This window comes from Canis lupus, chromosome 13 (genome assembly GCF_048164855.1).
Source record: "Canis lupus baileyi chromosome 13, mCanLup2.hap1, whole genome shotgun sequence".
Classification (NCBI taxonomy): domain Eukaryota; kingdom Metazoa; phylum Chordata; class Mammalia; order Carnivora; family Canidae; genus Canis; species Canis lupus.
The window spans coordinates 28,735,281-28,759,319 of NC_132850.1; the positions used below are offsets into that span (position 1 = coordinate 28,735,281).

At 36.3% G+C, this 24,039-nt stretch overlaps 1 protein-coding gene across 15 annotated transcripts in view; it reads right to left on the minus strand.

Moving 5' to 3' along the window:
* Positions 1–223: 223 nt before the first annotated feature.
* MGAT4C (MGAT4 family member C) overlaps positions 224–24,039 on the minus strand; it is a 725,894-nt gene continuing 702,078 nt past the window's right edge. For 13 of the 15 annotated variants that reach the window (XM_072772985.1, XM_072772980.1, XM_072772984.1 and 10 more), the window contains 3 exons: positions 8,844–8,996; positions 4,145–4,292; positions 224–1,395 (listed from right to left, as the gene is read on the minus strand). In XM_072772985.1, the coding sequence (XP_072629086.1) occupies positions 254–1,395; positions 4,145–4,292; positions 8,844–8,990 (1,437 nt within the window). In that variant the 5' untranslated portion in view covers positions 8,991–8,996 and the 3' untranslated portion in view covers positions 224–253. Of the gene's footprint in view, positions 1,396–4,144; positions 4,293–8,843; positions 8,997–10,652; positions 10,722–24,039 lie in introns of all 15 variants that reach the window. The other 2 variants (XM_072772976.1, XM_072772972.1) reach the window with 1 other exon arrangement.

A 24,039-nucleotide genomic window follows, 5' to 3' on the forward strand; every position in this document is an offset into this window, starting at 1 on the left:
AAAAATATAAATGAAAGTAGCATTAACCATAGACTGATACTCAACTTCAGGAGTTAAAATAAATACAAGTGTGGATTAGAGTAAAATTATCTTGAAAATAAGTAAATCAAAACAGCCAAAATGATTAGATTTTTCTTTGAAAATACCCCATCCACTGCATTCCCTCCAAAGGACAAAAGTAGCAAAAGAGGAAGGTAGCAAAAAAGGAAACAGGAAAGCCTGCTTCAGTAACTGGACATATTGATTTAATTGGCTAAGAAGTCCAAATGCTAATACTCCTAATAATCAGCCATTCCTTTTGTGTTTTGGTAACATATATCCTTATACAATGTATATCAAATGGAATTTTTTGATTCACCTCTGACATTTCAAAATTTCCATTTTTGAATTCCCCTAGTCTTAAGTAAGTAACACATTGTCTACTTTGTTTGAGATCTACAACATTATCCCCAACATCTAGGGCTCCATGATGTAAAATGTCATTTTGTCGATCTTCTGTTCCAGTACTCACTTTAATTTTTTTAATTAAAATTGGATTTTCAAATATAATCACAAAGACATCTCCTGTTGAAGGTGGTTTCCCCCAAAAGTACTCATCAACACTACTATACGCCTTGCTTGCTTCATAATTTTCAAAAACATTCATGTTGGTATATAGATTTGCAGGAGGGTTATCAGGGATGTCAAATGACTCTTCTTCAAAATCATCATCCTTCAGCTTATTCTCAGTCCCTTTATATGATGAGTAATAACCCATGTGCTGAAAGAGAGATGGTTTAAAACGGATCACATTTTTCTGAGCTAAAAGACCCCGGAAATGAGTTAATAGCCAATCACAAGGCATTTCTTGATAAAACATTAATAAAAAGTGTGCCAAACGTGGGAGATCATGAGAATGATAAAGTTTTCCAATGTAGCCAAGCTTAGAGAACTCAAGAGTTACCCAGTAGGTTCCTTCTAGGGAGGTAATGACTTTCTTGATGGCAGTTAAGAAATTTTTTGAACATCGAACGTCATCTTCAAGCATTACATAATAGTCTGAAGTATTGGCACAAAAATTAAGCAGAAAAGCATAATCTACGTTTTGCTTGGAACGAAATCTGACTCTGTCTTCTGGATCATTGTAATTTCTTTTAAGGCCATCCAGGATTGGGTAATATTCCTCTGGAGCATGTATAACTATTAATCTTCCTGCAATGATATGGTGGGCAAATTTCTGTGTAATATCCTGGACCATGACATCACGCCAGGATGAATTAAAGTCCGCTAGGTGAACCACCACCGAAATTTCCTTCAGCTCTTCGTAGCTGGATTGCTCAAAAATTGACTTGATTGTCTCAAGTAAATAGTTTCCTTTTTTTCGTTTCACTGATGAAAGTCCAATTGTAAGAAACCCTGAGCAAAAGAATTCAGAAGGAAGAAAATTAAATGTAAAATAGGTTTTGAATAACACAGAAAAAAAACTTTTCTCCTTAGGCCTGCTACTGTATTAGGTAAATCTAGTAAATGATATGTATAGAATATTTTGTGAGTGAAGTATTATGCTAAATACATAAAGGCTACAGTACTTAATACATAATTGACTTTTCTATGGAAAAAATACATCTTAAGCACAATGACGTATGAGCTTCATTGCTGTGAACATTTATTTATGAAATAAAAAATATGATTTGAGGTGTTTTGCAGCTTAATGCCTATTAGAGAAGATAGATGTTTGGATAATATCCACACTATTAAAAAATACAAAAGGAGAAGGGAATTCACAGTTAAGGATGACAAACCAGTCTCAAATGATAAAAAAAAGAAAATTAAGCATAACTCATTATTTTAATAATCTCTAAATTTTTCATGGAAAACATGTTACATTTTCGTTTTCCTTTGATCACTCTCATTATCTCACACCAAAAAATTAATAATTGGACTTCACAATTTTATTTTGAAATTTACCTAGAATGCTATTAGAATCCAAAAAAAATTATACTATTTTTAAAAACTGCATTATTACTCAAATGTAGAGTAAATTGTTCCAACACATGAGTATCACTCTCTTCCTTGTTTTGAAACACATTTTATAGCAATTTCTGTGGGGATATTTTTATTCAATTACCTAAAATCTCAAATTAGAATCTGGATATTTTAGGGGATAAAATAAAACCTTGTGAAATCGCAGTTTACTTCTAACAAGTGTAGATGTCTCCTTATTGAAATATTCTCACTTTTTAAAGTTCTGATTCTCACCATGATTCAGAACTGAATACAATTTCATAACCACTACTTGAAAAATAGGAAAATGTTTATATTCACCAAGATCATTGTTTAATACAGATATCTACTTGTTGTGACTTACGCAATACTGAAAAACCCTTTCCAAGAATTATCTTTCTCGCTAGTCTGTCAGAGAGGTAGAGATTTACACATATTGCTTAAATACCTGGATTTATGGCCCTAACTGCTTTTGAAAAATGAGTATGTTCTCTGGTACCACTCGATTCAAGAAACCAGCTTAAATGCCCTGGAATAGCCAATACTATTAGAATACTTCCTACTTTAAAGGAAGAAATCTATGCATTTTGCATATAATACGTATCTTGAATATTCCTAACGGTTTTTTGGGAGAGCTTTGCACTTGTCATCATTTTTGCTTTATAGATGAGGAAACTAAATCACAGGGAGATGAGCTTGCTTATGCAAAGTGTAACACCTAATGAGTGGTGTGGTGCCAAGATCCAAAGTGCCCTGCTTGTACCCTCTGTTTTATATTGTCCCTTTGTATAAAGCAGTGGCATATGTGCCAATACACATTAGTAAGCTTAGGATGGAAAGGGAGAATTAGTAATGTTTGCACAAAGGTAGTGTAACAGATGGAGATAAAAATAAACATTGGCAATCTTATGTAATTAGAAGAAAGCTTAAGAGCTATAGACATTTGAAATGAAGGAATGAATGGAAGACAGACCTAAAGAAACCTGAATTAAGTTAAGCTACAATTTCCTCAACCTGGTGATCACAGACTCACTTGCATAAACACTTCTTAACGGGGAACTCAATTTCTGTGGTCCCCACATGATCTATTAAGAAATTCAGAAATTCATGATATCACTGTGCTTCATTAATTTCACGAGTCATATTTTTCACACAGAAATATTTTAAAATCAAGTTGAATATTATAATTGATGGCATCTTACAATGAAAACTTAAGCATTAATACTTATGCTTTCCTAGTGGCACATTAATTAGGTCATGATACCTTCCACAGTCTATGGTGTTTTGAAATCCATAAAGTATGTGTAGTATGTTACTCCTCAGACTCAATCTATCTATAGTGAGCTGAATAGTTTTCTCCAAAAATCCAAGTCTACCTGGAACCTTAGGCTGTGACCTTATTTGAAAATAGAGTATTGCAGACATAATTAGTTAAGGATCTTGAGATAAATCACATCAGATTTAGAGTGGGCTCTAAATGCAATGATTGGTGTCCTTGAAGAAGAAGAGAGACATAGAGACCAAGGAAAGAAGATCATGTGGAGATGGAGCTTGGGATCATAGTTATGCCCTCACAAACCAGGAAACACCAAGAGTGACCAGAAGCTAAAACAGTCAAGAAAAGATTCTCCCCTGTGATTTTCAGGGGAATGGTTCTGCCCACACCTTGATTTGGAATGCCTGGTCTCCAGAAGTATGAAAAAATACATTTCCATGATTTTAAACTAGTTTGTGATAATTTGTTACAGCACCTTGATAAATTAAAATAATGACTTTCACTACTTCAAAAGTAGTGGCAAGGCATAAAAACCAAAGCATTATTATTGGAAAATGTATCAGTAGGAGAATAGTTATTTTTAAAAGATATGTTTTATAAGTGCAAATAAATGGATTTTTCTCAGTCTCTCTACATGGTTCTACAGCAAATTGTTTGAAAATTTATATCTCAAACAGGCATTTAAAAGTTTCTTTTTTTTTTGTTATTAATGGAATTGGATCAACGAGTAATTGCAATTTGTGAAGACATGTTGAATTACTTCCCAAAGAATATATTTTAGTAAAGCCCATAAAGTTTTATTGCTATACAAATGAAGCCAGTTGTCATTGTTTTAAAACAAAAATATTTTATGTATTCTTGATTTGAAAGTGGAGGGATACTTACGCTTTCTTTGTAAAGGTGTGGCAGCTAAGTAGCGATAGGTGACATTGATGGCTCCTGAGAAATTAGATAGGTCTTTGAAAGTATGCACATAACGTTCTGAATTCAGTTGATGTGTGGATGTTTCCCTTATAAGTTGTTTGTCTCCTTCCTGAATGCCAAGAAGGAGGCAGAGAAAATAAATAAATAATAGACGGTCATGGATTAAATAAAGTTTTTCCTTACACAATGAATATATGGGGTTGATATATAATATGGATGTTCTATAAATCTCAGCTACTGGCACCACAAGCTATAGATCCTCATCTCACACCTGAATTCCCACCTAGAGTCTCTACTCCAGACTCCACTACTCTATTGCCCTCTTCATACTTCACTTCAGTTTGCTTTTCCCACAGTATACATTAATAATGGCATTTTCTTGACAAAAAAAATCTCTACATGAAAACTTCCACTGCCTTTATGTTAAAATTCAAATTCTTTATAATAATTTGATGATCTTAAAACTTCACAGTAATCTACTTCACAGTAATCACATAAAGCTAATTCTTACTAAATTTTCCATATTTTAGTCATATTAAGCATATTAAGATTTTATCTTCTTCAAGAATTATTAAGTAATACCACACATTATTTCTATATAATTATTTCTGGATAATTTATTAATGAAAGAGTTTTAGTCAGTCACCTTTCTGGCCACTATAACCAAAGGCTGTTGAGAACAAATAGCCATGGTCCTTCTGACATTAGTGTTTTTTCAAATGTCTTCAAGATGTCTTAATTAAAATACATTTGCGGCAAGTCAAGGAAGTGTCTTCAGACCTTACACTACTTTTTCTCATGATATATTTGCTTGCTGCTTATGTGTGTGTGTAAACTAGCCTGTTGGAATTGAAGTCTGGTTCTTTTATATTTAAGATCCCCTTTATGTAATTGGTAAGGGACTTATGTTATCCAATCTTTGAGAAGGCTTATATTAAAAAAATGCTCATATTTAGCTTAAAATACGTTATTAATTACTAATTGGTTCCCTTTTCTCTCTTTAGTATAAGTTCAATAGTACATTTTGATTACCTAAGCACGATTTGATCAAGTCTTGTTGGTTATATATTATTTGCAAAATATCGACTTGCCTGGCCTTTGTATCTGGCTTACTACCACAAGTAGAATATATTCAAAGATAACCTATTTAGAAATAATTTTGTTGTTGTTTTTAGGCAAGTGTCTACTGTACTCTGTGATATTATATGGATCTATTTCCACTATTCCATGTAGAATGGCAGGCCAGGCATATGTAAGCCATTAAGCCATTAAGCCTATAAGCCATTAAGACTATAGAGAAAGTAAATGCATTTGAACAAATTTGGTCTTCATATTATCTGCCTGTGGTCAATAAAACTTTAATTAAACCAGTGTTTATAAAAAATTAGAAAGGATTCAAATACAAATTTTACTTCATTTGGAACATTCAATATTTTGCTTCAAATTCAAATGTCAATAAAGAAAGAGACTGACTCAAAATTTTAAATCAATGGCCGACTGGAATTGTCTTAGAATAAAAGTTGAGAATATTAGGCCATGACTGGGAGGAGCTTCCAATCTGGTCTTTGCTAATTCAAGATCCATTCTGAATATCTCTTCTGTATACTCAATTATGTTTATAAACTTACACTCAATCTTTAATACTGTATTTCTATTTTTTATATTTGATAATTGAGGAAAATATGTTATAGTCTTTTACAATATGTATAATATATTTGCCATCTATAAGTAACACTTCCAAAATATATGAAATTATGCCTTCAGTTCTATATTTCTTATACCAACTGAGTATCTGTTGGATTCTGATAATTGTAATTTCTTTACACAGAAATATTTTGGTCTCTGTCTCTCTGGAAACATATAAAACATTATTAAAGCTTTAAAATTTATGATTGCCAAAAAGTAACTAAGGACTCAGTTCAGCACCAACTGCTTATACTAGTAATGTGATAGTGCCCATTATCAATAGAGTCTAGAAGAAATATCTATAAAAATCACAGTAGTCACAATTCTGAATTCATTTCATCATTCTGTTCTTATGTGATTTTACAGTCTAAAGGAAGTGCAGGATATTGAATCTTTCTTTAAGAATTCTATCTTGAATGTGTAAAAATCCAGACCTTTTCTGTGTGAAGGTAGAGTACATTCATCCTGATTGAAGGACATAACAGAATATAAAATGAAATGGAAGTTATATGAAAGCACTTTATTAAATTCTCAAGAACAAGCTTCTTTACACTTTTCAGCATAAATAAATAATGCAACTTTCACCTAAGTCAGTCTTGTTGGCTGCTTTCCAGAGACATCTACCTGAACAGCGAGGCTCTCCCTGGATACCTTCTTTCTGTAGCTACTATGCTGTGGTGTATTTCTCAGTAATAAGACAAAGCTTTATGACAATCATTTTCTGGATAGGAATGCAATTCAATGCACTAGCTACAGACTAAGTATATACCCTAGTGGCTACTTTGAAGATGCTCACAGCCCAGAGGCTAAGTTGATTGGGCATGTAGCGTCTCTTCTACTTAGACTGCCTTGTAATAGTATTTGTCTCTTGCACTGAGCTTGGCTTCCTTTCCCAACGAAAGGCACATATGCCCCGGATATGTAAGCAATCCATTAAACTGTTATATGCCACGGATTTAAGGCCACAAATGCATTTTTCTACCAAAAACAGCAGAATAGAATGTGCTCCTTAACTCCAGAGATCTTTTACTTGTGATTATTTATCTGATTTCTCTGAATTATAACTCGTATTTCCCCCGGAAATAAGGAAGGTAGGAAAAGAAAAATGTACTATTGTCTATACTTAGCAAATTGTACACATTGTGGTATTCTGGAGTTAAGGCAAAAAATGTCGAATGAGATAATGTTGTGAAAACTGAAATAAACACGGATAAAAAGGTCAAAAGGGACAAGTGCTACAGAGAAACTACATCGTATACCAGCAGGTAGCTGGTTCTCCTTGGCAATTAAACATTTTTAGAAAAACATCTTAATGTAATTTTGCATTAATTATTTAAAGAATGTTTTAAATCTTTATACATATTAAGCCTTGGGATAAAATTTAGCTCTAAATGCATTTATGTAAAAAAATCATCTAATAAATAGAGAGAAATGAAACTAATAAAAATACTGTCATTAAATTTTCAGTAAGGGGAGTGCTTGTATTTAACCACCATTTTTAAAACTATTTTATTTATTTATTCATGAGAGACACACAGACATAGGCAGAGGGAGAAGCAGGCTCCATGCAGGAAGCCTGATGTAGGACTCAATCCTAGGACCAGGATCAAGCCCTAGGCCAAAGGCAGATGCTCAACCGCTGAGCCACCCAGGTGTCCCTTAACCATCATTTTAACTCACTTTTTTCCCAACCTATATAAGTATTTAAAAATAATTACAATTTTTAAAACTAAGGAACAATCCCTTCTCTACACTTGGGCTTACTTGTAAATTTGACTAGATATATGTGTAATCTAGCCAGAGAAAATTTTATTGACAAAATATTCTTTTAGTAAGAGCTGTTTCATTAAATCACACCTTTTACATTAGTTAGATAGGACTGAAATTTGTATAGAAATGTGTAAAAATCCACAAGACAGGACAATAGTATTTGATCTTTATAAAAATATACTCTATTACTCCTTACACATTTTATAATGAATTTGAAGAGATTCTATATCAACAAGATATAAGGATGCTTGTTACACACAATGATCTTTTGTCTGTTTAAAATGAAACACTGAAATTGGGTTTGAAAGTGTCTCAGAAATGCAAGTCATTGGATACAATAAGTTTCCTGCCAATAGCATGTGTTTTATTTACAAAATGTAACAAAAAGAGTAGGATTTTTTCAGATATCTTAAGCTCAACTCACATAGAAAGTGAATAAGAAAAATGTTCATGTTATTCTCCTCAGACATAAAATGATGCGATACCTCTAACAGTAACAAATGATAGAACAAAATGAGTTCTCAAAATTAGCCAGAGTAAGTCCTTTTGTATTTCTAGAATTTACTTAAAAATTTATTTATATGTTATATGCTAACTTATCCTTTTTAAGCTACTAAATAGTTTTCACATCATTATCTCCAGTTCCTCAGCTTCTCTACTACTTTTCTGTGAATATAAATACATAAAATGGTGGCCATTTATGACATTTGATTCAAAATCAAATGAGGTGTCATACATTATAACAAAATATTACTTCTTAACAAAATAGTATAATTAGTATCATTATTAAAAATAAGATTTTGAAAATTTGATGATAATATAAAAATTGAGAAAGTAAGGACTAATATCTTTAAGCAATTTTTAAAATTCTATATATTTCAAGTTAAAGCTCAAAAAGTATTATGGTGTACACACAAATAAAATAATTCAGCATAGTGATGATAGCTAATTTATTTATAACTAAATGTGCATATTTGAACTACTATATGCAAGAAAACATTGCAACATAAATCAAAGTAATTGTAATGCTGGTAATATAGGATTAATACAAGTAGCTAGATAGAAAGTATATATGTTACCATTTTGCTCAAACTAATGCTATTCCAGGAACCTGAGATTGAAATCAAGTTACAATTGGACTAAGCCTAATTTGACTTAGACCTTATTTATAACAGCAACAACAAAAATAACCTCCAAAACTTACCAGAACATAGCTGTCTTCAATGTACAAGTTCATAAAGAGAAGGAAAATGACAAGAACTCCCAAGAATGACACTGTGGAACGTTTTCGCAGGCATCTCATTTTATCGAGTATTTCAAAAATATGCTTCATTTGACAAAATTTAAACATTCTATCCTGTGGAAAAGAGGCATAGAATTACTGACAATTAATTTTGGATGTATTTTTTCATAATATGTATCAAAAGCCAGGCCTTTATAAAATCTCACCCTTCACACGTTTTTAACTAAAGTTGTTTCCAATTTCACAACTGTGACTTTCACAGATGGTTCATATTTTAACATAAGGTCAATACACTGCCTTATATTGATGTGGAATAAATAAAAATAAAAGGCAAATCTCAGTTATTTCTGTACATACGAACATTGATAATGGTAACATGTAAAAAAAAGTTCTTTGATTAAACAGAAGAAAAATAAAAGAGAAAGATAAACTATAAGGTAACTTCTACTGCCTCATAGGATAATGTAATGAAAATGGAAGAAATTAGAAGCATGGGCCTAATATTGATTTTGGAGTAAGTACACTGGGAAGAGCACCTGGGAGGGAGTCTGAGTCCGAGAAAGAAAGTTGTAAAGGAAGTTAAAGTTTTGGGCTAAGTGCAAACATATCTTTGAGAACTTGAGTTAACAGTTGGTTTGCTTATTTTTCCAATAATTCTTGTTAAGTCAGAGTAAATACTGGAGTGGCATATCTACATTGTCTTTCTTGATATACTAATTAGAAGTTTGGCTATTTACAATAATTCATAGCCTGCAAACAGAATAAAACAAAACAAAACAACAACAACAAAAAACCCACCAAGATTACTGCCAGGGAGATTAGTGGAGATCTAATTTTTTCCCCATTCCACTCATGTACATTTTGTGTTATCTTCCAATCACTGATTTGTTTAGATTACTGATTGTTCAAAAAGTATAAACATATATGGAATGATCAAACGACCGGTTGAATCATATTTTGTCTAAAATCAAGTATAGTCTGGAAACTGTGCCCCTTCGAGTTGGGTACTGGGTCTTCCTGAGCTCAGTGTTAGCATGAAGTATTTATATGAATAAAGAACTTCAAGAAGTGAAAATGGCCTGTACCCCAAGCCATTAAATGATGTCTAGGACACACCAGGCAAACGATATCTCTTTGATGAATTAATACAAGAAGGAATTTATGAATCTTTATAAACTATAAGAAAGAATATTAGGAATTGGGAGAAAGGCTTAACAAAGGCAGAGAATGGAAGAAGTCTCAAAAGAAATATAAGAATTATTGTTCATTTTCTTTAGCCATATTTTTCTTTAGGTTATTAGGAATTGGGAGAAAGGCTTAACAAAGGGAGAGAATAAGTCTCAAAAGAAATATAAGCATTATTGTTCATTTTCTTTAGCCATATTTTTCTTTAGGTTATTTTTCTTGTTAATTTACAGAAGTTTTAAATATATGTCTAGAGATGCATATATATACATTTATCTTTGCTTATGTTGCAAATATTTAGATATCTTCCCCAAGTATTATATTTTCTTCTTCTTGGTCTCACTTCTGCAGTGAGTGTCTTTTATTTCAAATTTATTTCCTACATACAGCTTTTATTTTTTGGTATAATGTTTAAAAAATCCTTCCCAATTTTGACATCATATGGGAAGTCTCTTTTATTTTTTGTTTGTTTTTCATGGATAGATTTTTAATATATCTAGACTTTATCTTTGTGTCTTTTATCATGTAGCAGAATAGTTTTGTTTATTAATTTTTCATATGGAGAGCTGATGGTCTTCTACTTACAGGGAACTGGCCATAACTACTAGTCACATTACCACTCCTGACTTCAAGCGTGTGGGGAAGTGTAATCTCCTGTGTAACCAGAAATAAAGAAGAACATTACTATTGTATCACATACTTTATATCGAATCATCCATTCTTTTGATATGTGATGCTACTTCTAGAATAAGGTCACTTTCTAATTTTCATTTACAGGTTAAAAATGTATTTATAAATCCATCATTTATAACATTTTTCAGTAATAAAATATATAGCAATTTCAAACCAAAACATAAGTGAAATTCTTCTTAAAATTTTAAAAAATATTTAATTTAAGTGAAATTCTGTTACCTGGTAATGATTCTACAGATGAAACTGCATCATGTTTTAAAAGATTTTTATATGTATTTTGAAAATTGACAAAAATACAAAGCATTAGAATCTAATTATATACCACGGGACACAATATTTTTAAATGTCAATTTGGGAAGACTTATCAATAGCACGAAATGCATGTATTCCCTTTGATTCTGCAATTATACTTCTAAAAATCTATTCAAAGACAAAAATTGTATTTGGGAGTAAATGTTTAACTATGATGTAGAAGACTGTAAAATAAATTGGAAACAATAAGATACTAACCACTATTATCTCAGTATAGAAGAATTATCAAGAATACTCAATCTTGTTTTTACTGTTTTCAATTTCCATACTTTCAAAGTACATACATTTAGTATTTAAAAAGTTACTTTTAATTTTCAAAATTCTCTACTGTTGGAAAACAAAACTGCATTTTATTTCTTGTATACAAAAGCAAAATGCAGCAATTTTTTCCAGGAAATAAAATTTTAAAAATGTAGCACTGTATGGTATGTTTTGGATGCCCTGAACTTGAATGTTACAAGTTCAGTATAAGCGCTAAGTCAAGAAGAAGTATATTCTAATTTTATTCCTTTGAGACAAAGGAATAAAGGAAAAAATGTAAATAATGTGACTGCAAATTCAATCTGTAAAGTCCAGTTGTAGATAATTATATACAAAGAATATAAGAATACCTATTAAAATTTATTAAATACTTACTAAATGCTAGGCAATACAGTTTGCATGGGTAACTCATTGATCCTTCATAACAATGCTGAGATTATAATAGTACCATTAGTTTTACAAATGAAAAAAAAAAAAAAAACTAGGGTTTTCTTGAGATGTCTTAATAAGGAAAGCTTCCAGTTTTTAAATATTGTAATTGATCAGAATCTGCTCTATTAACTACTATTGGTATATGGTTTACTAATTAGGTTTCATACAACATTTTAAACATATTGTTGCCAACAAACTATCTCACCTATTCAATCTCTTGAATAACATAGAAATAATATAAAAGATAAATTCAGTTTTTGGCAGAAAAATTTTAATGACCTAATAAACATATAAATATATAATGTGAGGAGGTGGGTGGGATAAGTGATATTTCAAGTAATATGAGAAGTAGAAAATATCACACTTTGGAGGCAATACTTCAGAGCACTCTGCAATAATTCAAAAATAGTACAAAACAACAACAAAACCCCCGTTGAAATTCCAGAGGTGGCAAAGAAAGAATCCTGAGAGAATAATGGTGACCATCTAAATTCTAATATCCAATCCTTTAAGTTAGAATTCTCAAAATCCAAGCACAAATAACCTTCCATAGTGTACATCCTCGGCATACCCACGAGAAAGCTAATAGCACAAACTTCACTGTACATGTAAGTTAAAACAATAACACCCAGAAAAAACAATACTGTACATGTAAGTGAAAACAAGAACACCCAGAATTGGCTGAGGAGCCCAAACTAAAGCAAACAAATGATCAGAAAACAAACCAAAATATATGTCATTTAATAAATAAATAATACCAGACAAACCACAGTAAAAGAAAAGGAAGCTAGTAATTCATCCATAGTCCTGTCCCATCTGAAACAGAATCATCTGGGTCAAGAAAAATCTAAATAAGTATTCAGAAAAAAAGGAAGAAAAAACCCTAGAATTACAGTCAATTAAATTTACTAAGAGGAAAACAAAATCGCTGATTTCAGGTAGGGAGAAGGGACTCTATGGTTAGTTAGGTTATCTTTTTATTGTGCCATGAAGCAAGGAAGTCACAGAGATTAGCAGGAACATATCTAAACAGCTTAAAGAGGCTTATATTGAGAAAATATGATAAAATCAAGACTATGATTGATAATAAAATATTGAATTAGTATAAATTCATGTAGAGAAGCCAATAATAAAAGGAAGAGAAAGAAAAAGTAAGAAACCTATCTACCACAATTAGAGGTGATTGCCACATCATCTTCTGATTCTAGAAATTGATAATTAAAAGTATTAAGGTTTCCTGAATTACAAGGAGGAAATGTATTTCATCCAAATTTAATGATTGGTATTTTCAGATACTGGACAACAGACAGTACAGGGCAATGATCTCTGAGGGAAAGGAAATGAAAGTAGTGCCAGGATTTTTCCAGTCAGTTGCCAGAAGGCAGTTTTCAAAAGTCAGGGCATGATGTTGATGTAAGAAATTGAGTAAGTCACAAATAGAAAGATATCTGTGTTTATGTATTGAAAAGAGTTAGTATTGTTGAAACGCCCATACTACCCAAAGCCAATAGATTCAGTGCAATCCCTATCAAATTCTAACGGTATTTTTTAATAGAAATAGAAAAAAATGAAAATTTGATTGGACTCATAAAAACCCTGAAAACCCAAAGCAATCATAAGAAAGAATAACAAAGCACTGAGGGGGTCACTTGACGGGATGAGCAAGCACTGGGTGTTATGCTATGTGTTGGCAAATCGAACTCCAATAGAAAAATATACAATAAAAGAAAAGAAAGAATAACAAAGCTAGAGACATCCCTAGCTTGAAATCACACTTCCTGATTTCAAACTACTGTTATATTCCAAAGCTATAGTAATCAAAACAGTATGATACTGTCAAAGAAACAGACACAGTTCAATGGACAGAATCAAGAACAAGCCCACACATTTACAGTCAACTAAATATTTGACAGGACAGTCAAGAATACTTGGTAAGGAAAGGATAGTCTCTTTAAATGATGCTGGGAAAATTGGACAGCTGCATGTGAAAGAATGAAAATGGACCCCTATCTTATACAACTCACAAAAATTAACTCAGTCATACATTAACGACTTAAGTTTAAGACTTGAAGCCATAAATTTCCTAGAAGAAAACATAAGGAAAAAACTCTTTGACATTAATCTTGGTATTTTTGGGATATGACACCCAAAATACAAGGAAAAAAAAGCAAAAATAAACAAGTGAACTATATTGATTAAAAAACTCCTGCATGACAACAGAAAGAATCAACAGAATGTAAAGGCAACCAACTAAATGGAAGAAAACACTCACAGATCATATATCTGCTAAGGGGTTAATACCAAAAATACATTAAAAAACTCAGTCAACTCAGTAGCAAAAAATCTCCAATAATCTGATGAGCAGAAGATCTGAATAGACATTTTCCTAGGGAAGACATACAATAGGCCAAATGGTACATGAAAAGACACTAATCACTACTAATTGTCATGGAAATGAATATAAGAGTCTCAATGAGATATCACATCTGTTAAAATGGTTATTATCGAAAAGACTAGAAATAAGTATTGGTGAGGGTGTGGAGAAAAGAGAACCCTTGTGCACTGTTGGTGGGATATAAATTGGTGCAGTCACCAAAGAAACAGAATAGCAGTTCCTCAAAAAATTAAAAATAAATCTACCATGTGATCCTGCAATTCCACATCTGGGTGCATATATGATGAAAAAGACATTACTATCTTGAAAAATCCCTGCACCTCCATGTTAACTGTAGTTTTATTCACAATAGTCAAGATATGGAAACAACCTAAATATCTGTCACCAGATGAGTGAATGAAGAAAATGTGGTATGTACGTGTGTGAATACATATACACATATACAAATACATATATATTATATATACACACTCACACATATAAATATGTTGGAATACTATTCAGCCATAAAAAAGAAGGAAACTTTGCCATTTGAGACAATATGGATAGATCTTGAGGGCATTATGCTAGGTGAAATAAGTCAAACAGAAAAACAAAAATACTGTATGATTTTACAGACAGAACCTGAAAAAGCCAAATTCACAGAAACAGAGAATTTAGAAGAGCAGATGCCAGAATCTGGGAGGGTAGGAAAAATGGGAAATTGTCAGTCAAAGCGTACAAATTCCAGTTGTAAGATGAATAAGTTCTGAGAACCTAATGTGCTACATAGTGCCCAATAGTTAACAGTATGATATTGTAAGTTTGAAAGTTGCCAAGAAGGTAGATCTTAAATATTCTTGCCACAAAAAACCAAAGTGGTAATTATGTGAGGTGATAAATAACCTTATTTTGGTAATCATTTTGCAATATATACATTCATCAAATGATCACATTGTATATCTTATACTGACAAAATGTTAGATGTAAATTATATTTTAGTAAACCCAGTGGAAAATATAGCAGAGAAACTTCATGTTCATATGGTTTGAAAGCAAATTCTACCAAATATTTTTGAGGAAAAAATAATATTCTATACAAGGTCTTTTAGATAAAAGATGTTTTTAAACATTTATTATTGAAATATAATTGACATGCAATGCTACATTAATTTCAGGTGTACAACATGTTGATTTGAGAATTCTATACATTACTCTGTGCTGTGTAGTCACCATCTGTCACCATACAGTGTCATTACAAATTGTTGACTGTATTCCCTATGTTGTATTTTCATCTTCGTGACTTGTTTATGGGATGAATGGAAGTTTTACATCTTAATTCCCTTCATATATTGCCCATCCCTTGACCCATCTTCCCTCTGGCAGCTACCAGCTGTTCTCTGTTTTTACTAGCCTGTTTATTTTTTTAGATTCTACATATAAGGAAATTATATGGCACTTGTCTTTCTCTGTTTGACTTATTTCATCTAGCATAATAACTCCTAGATCCATCCATGTTGTTGCAAATGGCACGATCTCATTTTTTAATGGCCAAGTAGTATTCCATTGTAATGTGTGTATGTGTGTATATCTATATATGTCTAATCTTCTTTATCCATTCATCTATGGATGGACGTTTGGGCTGCTTCCATACTTTGGCTATTGTAAATAATGCTGCAATAAACATAAGAGTGCATCTATCTTTTCAAATTACTGCTTTTATTTTCTTGGAGTAAATAGCCAGTGGTGGCATTACTGGATCAAACGGCATTTCTATGCTTAATTTTTTGGGGAAACTCCACACTGTGTTTCACAGTGGTTGCACAAATGTACATCCCCACCAATGATAGATGAGGGTTCCCTTTCTCTACATCCTCATCAACACTTATTATTTCTTGTCTTTGTGATACTAGCCATTTTGACTGGTATGAGGTGATATCTCTGCATGGTTTCGATTTGCATTTCCCTGATGACTAATGATATTGAGTGTCTTTTCATGTTCAGACAATAGAATGTTTATTTGTTATTTTGTCATTTGACAAATAAGTTATAGGAGTAAAAAAAAAAGATAGTGAAAACAACTTCATCAGAAGTATTAGTAAGGATGTAAGCAAAAATAATCCCAATTTTATTCCTTATTTTTCTAATTTAGAACTATATGTTCCTAATGTTTCATAAACTGCTTTTCAACCATCATTCCTGAAGCAGGAATGTATCCATCTTGTAAGTTCTAATTCCAAATTTCAAGTACATCTCAAACAGGTATCATTACTTCAGGTTCTTCTTGAACTTGCACCATGAAGACTCAATGCTCTTGGGAAATTTGATGGCTCATAATTTTGTTAAAGCAAGAATAGTCTTCTTATTTGATTCATAATAACTTTATATTTTCTTTTGTAGAAGTAGAAACACCAGTCTCACATCTACATTTATTTTCTTCCAACTCATTTTGTTTACACACCAGCATTTTTTTTTTAAAGATTTATTTATTTATTCATTCAGAGAGAGCAAAGAGAGAGGCAGAGACACAGGCAGAGGGAGAAGCAGGCTCCATGCAGGAAGCCTGATGTGGGACTCAATCCTTGGTCTCCAGGATCACACCCCGGCCTGCAGGCGGCGCTAAACCGCTGCGCCACCGGGGCTGCCCCACACCAGCATTTGTGTGCTAATAATAGTATCAAGTAGATTTTGGTGTAAACCTCATAAGAAATGAATGAATACTGTTCCATATCCACTGAACACAAAAGAGTTTTAGCTTCCCATTACGCAACGTTGTGAGATGAAATCCTCTCTGTTTAAAGAAGTTCTAAATAAGAATACCACATTTTTGGAGGAGGGGCAAGATGGGGGAAGAGTAGGGTCCCCAAGTCACCTGTCCCCACCAAATTACCTAGATAACCTTCAGATCATCCTGAAAATCTACGAATTCGGCCTGAGATTTAAAGAGAGACCAGCTGGAACGCTACAGTGAGAAGAGTTCACGCTTCTATCAAGGCAGGAAGACGGGGAAAAAGAAGTAAAGAAACAAAAGGCCTCCGAGGGGGAGGGGCCCCGCGAGGAGCCGGGCTGAGGCCGGGGCGAGTGTCCCCAGGACAGGAGAGCCCCGTCCCGGAGGAGCAGGAGCTGCACCGACCTTCCCGGGGGAAAGGGGCTCGCAGGGAGGTGGAGCAGGACCCAGGAGGGCGGGGATGCCCTCGGGCTCCCGGGGACAGTAACAGCAACTGCGCGCCCAGGAGAGTGCGCCGAGCTCCCTAAGGGCTGCAGCGCGCACGGCGGGACCCGGAGCAGCTCGGGGGGCTCGGGGGCGGCTCCGCGGAGGGGGCTGCGGGGCGGGAGCAGCTCGGGGGGGCTCGGGGGGGCTCCGCGGAGGGGGCTGCGGGGGGGGAGCAGCTCGGGGGGCTCGGGGGCGGCTCCGCGGAGGGGGCTGCGGGGCGGGAGCAGCTCGGGGGGGCTCGGGGGCGGCTCCGCGGAGGGGGCTGCGGGGGGGGGGAGCAGCTGGGGGGGCTCGGGGGCGGCTCCGCGGAGGGGGCTGCGGGGCGGGAGCAGCTCGGGGGGGCTCGGGGGCGGCTCCGCGGAGGGGGCTGCGGGGCGGGAGCAGCTCGGGGGGGGGGCTCGGGGGCGGCTCCGCAGAGGGGGCTGCGGGCGGGAGCAGCTCGGGGGGGGCTCGGGGGCGGCTCCGCAGAGGGGGCTGCGGGGCGGGAGCAGCTCGGGGGGGCTTGGGGGCGGCTCCGCAGAGGGGGCTGCGGGGCGGGAGCAGCTCGGGGGGGGGGGCTCGGGGGCGGCTCCGCAGAGGGGGCTGCGGGCGGGAGCAGCTCGGGGGGGGCTCGGGGGCGGCTCCGCAGAGGGGGCTGCGGGGCGGGAGCAGCTCGGGGGGGCTCGGGGGCGGCTCCGCGGAGGGGGCTGCGGGGCGGGAGCAGCTCGGGGGGGCGGCTCGGGGGCGGCTCCGCGGAGGGGGCTGCGGGGCGGGAGCGCGAATCCAACAGCACAGGCCCCGGAGCACTGGGTGCCGGGACACAGCCCAGGATCCCACCTCCCCCGGGACAGACAGAGGCCGGGAGGGCCCAGGACAGCGAGGACGCTCCTGCCCCAGCTGAGCAGATCAGCGGCCCCGCCCCGGAGCCTCCAGGCCCTGCAGAGGAGAGCTCCGTGGTTCCTGCGGGGGCTGACTCCAGGGCTCCAGAGCTGGCCCCGCCACTGCGGTTGTTCCTCCTGGGGCCTCACGGGGTAAACAACCCCCACTGAGCCCTGCACCAGGCAGGGGCAGAGCAGCTCCCCCAAGTGCTAACACCTGAAAATCAGCACAGCAGGCCCCTCCTCCAGAAGACCAGCGAGACGGACAATTTCCAGGGGAAGTCGAGGGGCTTAAGGTATACAGAATCAGAAGATACTCGCCCCCGTTTTTTTTTTTTTCTTTTTGATTTGTTTGCTTCCCCCACCTCCTTTTTTTCATTTCTTTCTTTTTCTTTCCCTTTTTCTTCTTCTTTTTTCTTTTTTCTTCCTTTTTTCTTTTTCTCTTTTCTTTCCTTCTTTCTCTCCTCTCTTTTTCTCCTTTTCCCAATACAACTTGCTTTTGGCCACTCTGCACTGAGCAAAATGACTAGAAGGAAAACCTCACCTCAAAAGAAAGAATCAGAAACAGTCCTCTCTCCCACAGAGTTACAAAATTTGGATTACAGTTCAATGTCAGAAAGCCAATTCAGAAGCACTATTATACAGCTACTGGTGGCTCAAGAAAAAAGCATAAAGGACTCAAGAGACTTCATGACTGCAGAATTTAGAGCTAATCAGGCAGAAATTAAAAATCAATTGAATGAGATGCAATCCAAACTAGAAGTCCTAACCACGAGGGTTAACAAGGTGGAAGAACGAGTGAGTGACATAGAAGACAAGTTGATGGCAAAGAGGGAAACTGAGGAAAAAAGAGACAAACAATTAAAAGACCATGAGGATAGATTAAGGGAAATAAACGACAGCTTCAGGAAGAAAAACCTACGTTTAATTGGGGTCCCTAAGGGCGCCGAAACGGACAGAGGGCCAGAATATGTATTTGAACAAATCCTAGCTGAAAACTTTCCTAATCTGGGAAGGGAAACAGGCATTCAGATCCAGGAAATAGAGAGATCCCCCCCTAAAATCAATAAAAACCTTTCAACACCTCGACATCTAATAGTGAAGCTTGCAAATTCCAGAGATAAAGAGAAGATCCTTAAAGCAGCAAGAGACAAGAAATCCCTGACTTTTATGGGGAGGAGTATTAGGGTAACAGCAGACCTCTCCACAGAGACCTGGCAGGCCAGAAAGGGCTGGCAGGATATATTCAGGGTCCTAAATGAGAAGAACATGCAACCAAGAATATTTATGCAGCAAGGCTCTCATTCAGAGTGGAAGGAGATATAAAGAGCTTCCAAGACAGGCAGCAACTGAAAGAATATGTGACCTCCAAACCAGCTCTGCAAGAAATTTTAAGGAGGACTCTTAAAATTCCCCTTTAAGAAGAAGTTCAGTGGAACAATCCACAAAAACAAGGACTGAATAGATATCATGATGACACTAAACTCATATCTCTCAATAGTAACTCTGAACGTGAACGGGCTTAGTGACCCAATCAAAAGGCACAGGGTGTCAGACTGGATAAAAAAGCAGGACCCATCTATTTGCTGTCTACAAGACTCATTTTAGACAGAAGGACACCGACAGCCTGAAAATAAAAGGTTGGAGAACCATTTACCATTCAAATGGTCCTCAAAAGAAAGCAGGGGTAGCCATCCTTATGTCAGATAAACTAAAATTTACCCGGAAGACTGTACTGAGAGATGAAGAGGGACACTATCTCATACTTAAAGGATCTATCCAACAAGAGGACTTAACAATCCTCAATATTTATGCCCCAAATGTGGGAGCTGCCAAATATATAAATCAATTATTAACCAAAGTGAAGAAATACTTAGATAATAATACACTTATACTTGGTGACTTCAATCTAGCTCTTTCTATACTCGATAGGTCTTCTAAGCACAACATCTCCAAAGAAACGAGAGCTTTAAATGATACACTGGACCAGATGGATTTCACAGATATCTACAGAACTTTACATCCAAACTCAACTGAATACACATTCTTCTCAAGTGCACATGGAACTTTCTCCAGAATAGACCACATACTGGGTCACAAATCGGGCCTGAACCGATACCAAAAGATTGGGATCGTCCTCTGCATATTCTCAGACCATAATGTCTTGAAATTAGAACTAAATTTCAACAAGAAGTTTGGAGGGACCTCGAACACGTGGAGGTTAAGGACCATCCTGCTAAAAGATGAAAGGGTCAACCAGGAAATTAAGGAAGAATTAAAAAGATTCATGGAAACTAATGAGAATGAAGATACAACCGTTCAAAATCTTTGGGATGCAGCAAAAGCAGTCCTAAGGGGGAAATACATTGTAATACAAGCATCCATTCAAAAACTGGAAAGAACTCAAATACAAAAGCTAACCTTACACATAAAGGAGCTAGAGAAAAAACAGCAAATAGATCCTACACGCAGCAGAAGAGTTAATTAAGATTTGAGCAGAACTCAACGAAATCGAGACCAGAACAACTGTGGAACAGATCAACAAAACCAGGAGTTGGTTCTTTGAAAGAATTAATAAGATAGATAAACCATTAGCCAGCCTTATTAAAAAGAAGAGAGAGAAGACTCAAATTAATAAAATCATGAATGAGAAAGGAGAGATCACTACCAACACCAAGGAAATACAAACGATTTTAGAAACATATTATGAACAGCTATACGCCAATAAATTAGGCAATCTAGAAGAAATGGACGCATTCCTGGAAAGCCACAAACTACCAAAACTGGAACAGGAAGCAATAGAAAACCTGAACAGGCCAATAACCAGGGAGGAAATTGAAGCAGTCATCAAAAACCTCCCAAGACACAAAAGTCCAGGGCCAGATGGCTTCCCAGGGGAATTCTATCAAACGTTTAAAGAAGAAACCATACCTATTCTCCTAAAGGTGTTTGGAAAGATAGAAAGAGATGGAGTACTTCCAAATGCGTTCTATGAGGCCAGTATCACTTCAATTCCAAAACCAAAGACCCCACCAAAAAGGAGAATTACAGACCAATATCCCTGATGAACACAGATGCAAAAATTCTTAACAAGATACTTGCCAATAGGATCCAACAATACATTAAGAAAATTATTCACCATGACCAAGTAGGATTTATCCTTGGGACACAAGGCTGGTTCAACACTCGTAAAACAATCAATGTGATTCATCATATCAGCAAGAGAAAAACCAAGAACCATATGATTCTCTCATTAGATGAAGAGAAAGCATTTGACAAAATACAGCATCCATTCCTGATCAAAACTCTTCAGAGTGTAGGGATAGAGGGAACATTCCTCAACATCTTAAAAGCCATCTACAAAAAGCCCACAGCAAATATCATTCTCAATGGGGAAGCACTGGGAGCCTTTCCCCTAAGATCAGGAACAAGACAGGGATGTCCACTCTCACCACTGCTATTCAACATAGTACTGGAAGTCCTAGCCTCAGCAATCAGACAACAAAAAGACATTAAAGGCATTCAAATTGGCAAAGAAGAAGTCAAACTCTCCCTCTTCACCGATGACATGATACTCTACATAGAAAACCCAAAGTCTCCACCCCAAGATTGCTAGAACTCATACAGCAATTCGGTAGCGTGGCAGGATACAAAATCAATGCCCAGAAATCAGTGGCATTTCTATACACTAACAATGAGACTGAAGAAAGAGAAATTAAGGAGTCAATCCCATTTACAATGGCACCCAAAAGCATAAGATACCTAGGAATAAACCTAACCAAAGAGGTAAAGGATCTATACCCTAAAAGCTATAGAACACTTCTGAAAGAAATTGAGGAAGACACCAAGAGATGGAAAAATATTCCATGCTCATGGATTGGAAGAATTAATATTGTGAAAATGTCCATGTTACCCAGGGCAATAAACACGTTTATTGCAATCCCTATCAAAATACCATGGACTTTCTTCAGAGAGTTAGAACAAATTATTTTAAGATTTGTGTGGAATCAGAAAAGACCCCGAATAGCCAGGGGAATTTTAAAAAAGAAAACCATAGCTGGGGGCATCACAATGCCAGATTTCAGGTTGTACTACAAAGCTGTGGTCATCAAGACAGTGTGGTACTGGCACAAAAACAGACACATAGATCAATGGAACAGAATAGAGAACCCAGAAGTAGACCCTGAACTTTATGGTCAACTAATATTCGATAAAGGAGGAAAGACTATCCATTGGAAGAAAGACAGTCTCTTCAATAAATGGTGCTGGGAAAATTGGACATCCACATGCAGAAGAATGAAACTAGACCACTCTCTTTCACCATACACAAAGATAAACTAAAAAATGGATGAAAGATCTAAATGTGAGACAAGATTCCATCAAAATCCTAGAGGAGAACACAGGCAACACCCTTTTTGAACTCAGCCACAGTAACTTCTTGCAAGATACATCCACAAAGGCAAAAGAAACAAAAGTAAAAATGAACTATTGGGACTTCATCAAGATAAGAAGCTTTTGCACAGCAAAGGATACAGTCAACAAGACTCAAAGACAACCTACAGAATGGGAGAAGATATTTGCAAATGACGTATCAGATAAAGGGCTAGTTTCCAAGATCTATAAAGAACTTATTAAACTCAACACCAAAGAAACAAACAATCCAATCATGAAATGAGCAAAAGACATGAAGAGAAATCTGACAGAGGAAGACATAGACATGGCCAACATGCACATGAGAAAATGATCTGCATCATTTGCCATCAGAGAAATACAAAACAAAACCACAATGAGATACCACCTCACACCAGTGAGAATGGGGAACATTAACAAGGCAGGAAACCACAAATGTTGGAGAGGATGCAGAGAAAATGGAACCCTCTTACACTGTTGGTGGGAATGTGAACTGGTGCAGCCACTCTGGAAAACTGTGTGGAGGTTCCTCAAAGAGTTAAAAATAGACCTGCCCTACAACCCAGCAATAGCACTGTTGGGGATTTACCCCAAAGATTCAGATGCATTGAAATGCCAGGACACCTGCACCCCGATGTTTATAGCAGCAATGTCCATAATAGCCAAACTGTGGAAGGAGCCTCGGTGTCCATTGAAAGACGATGGATAAAGATGATGTGGTCTATGTATGCAATGGAATATTACTCAGCCATTAGAAACAACAAATACCCATTTGCTTCAACGTGGATGGAACTGGAGGGTATTATGCTGAGTGAAGTAAGTCAGTCGGAGAAGGACAAACAGTGTATGTTCTCATTCATTTGGGGAATATAAATAATAGTGAAAGGGAATATAAGGGAAGGGAGAAGAAATGTGTGGGAAATATCAGAAAGGGAGACAGAACATAAATACTCCTACCTCTGGGAAACGATCTAGGGGTGGTGGAAGGGAAGGATGACAGGGGGTGGGGGTGACTGGGTGGCAGGCACTGAGGGGGCACTTGTCGGGATGAGCACTGGGTGTTATTCTGAATGTTGGTAAATTGAACACCAATAAAAAATAAATTTATTATATAAAAAAAAAGAATACCACATTTTTTTTCTTTAGACATATATCTTTCACTCAGTAATTGCTCTGAATTTTTATACTATCAATTTTACCATTATCATGTGGTGTAGTGTACACTCTATCTTTTTGCATTCATCATCTGATTCATCTAATAATTATGAAGTGAATACTTCTGTTTATATTTTTCTCCTTGTCATTATCAGAAAATGAAAAACTCTGAATATTCAACTGTGTTCCATGAAAAGTTAAAAAAAAAAGCCTACAAAGATGGAGTCTTTAGATTTCATTTCTACCTACTTGAAAGATGATGCAA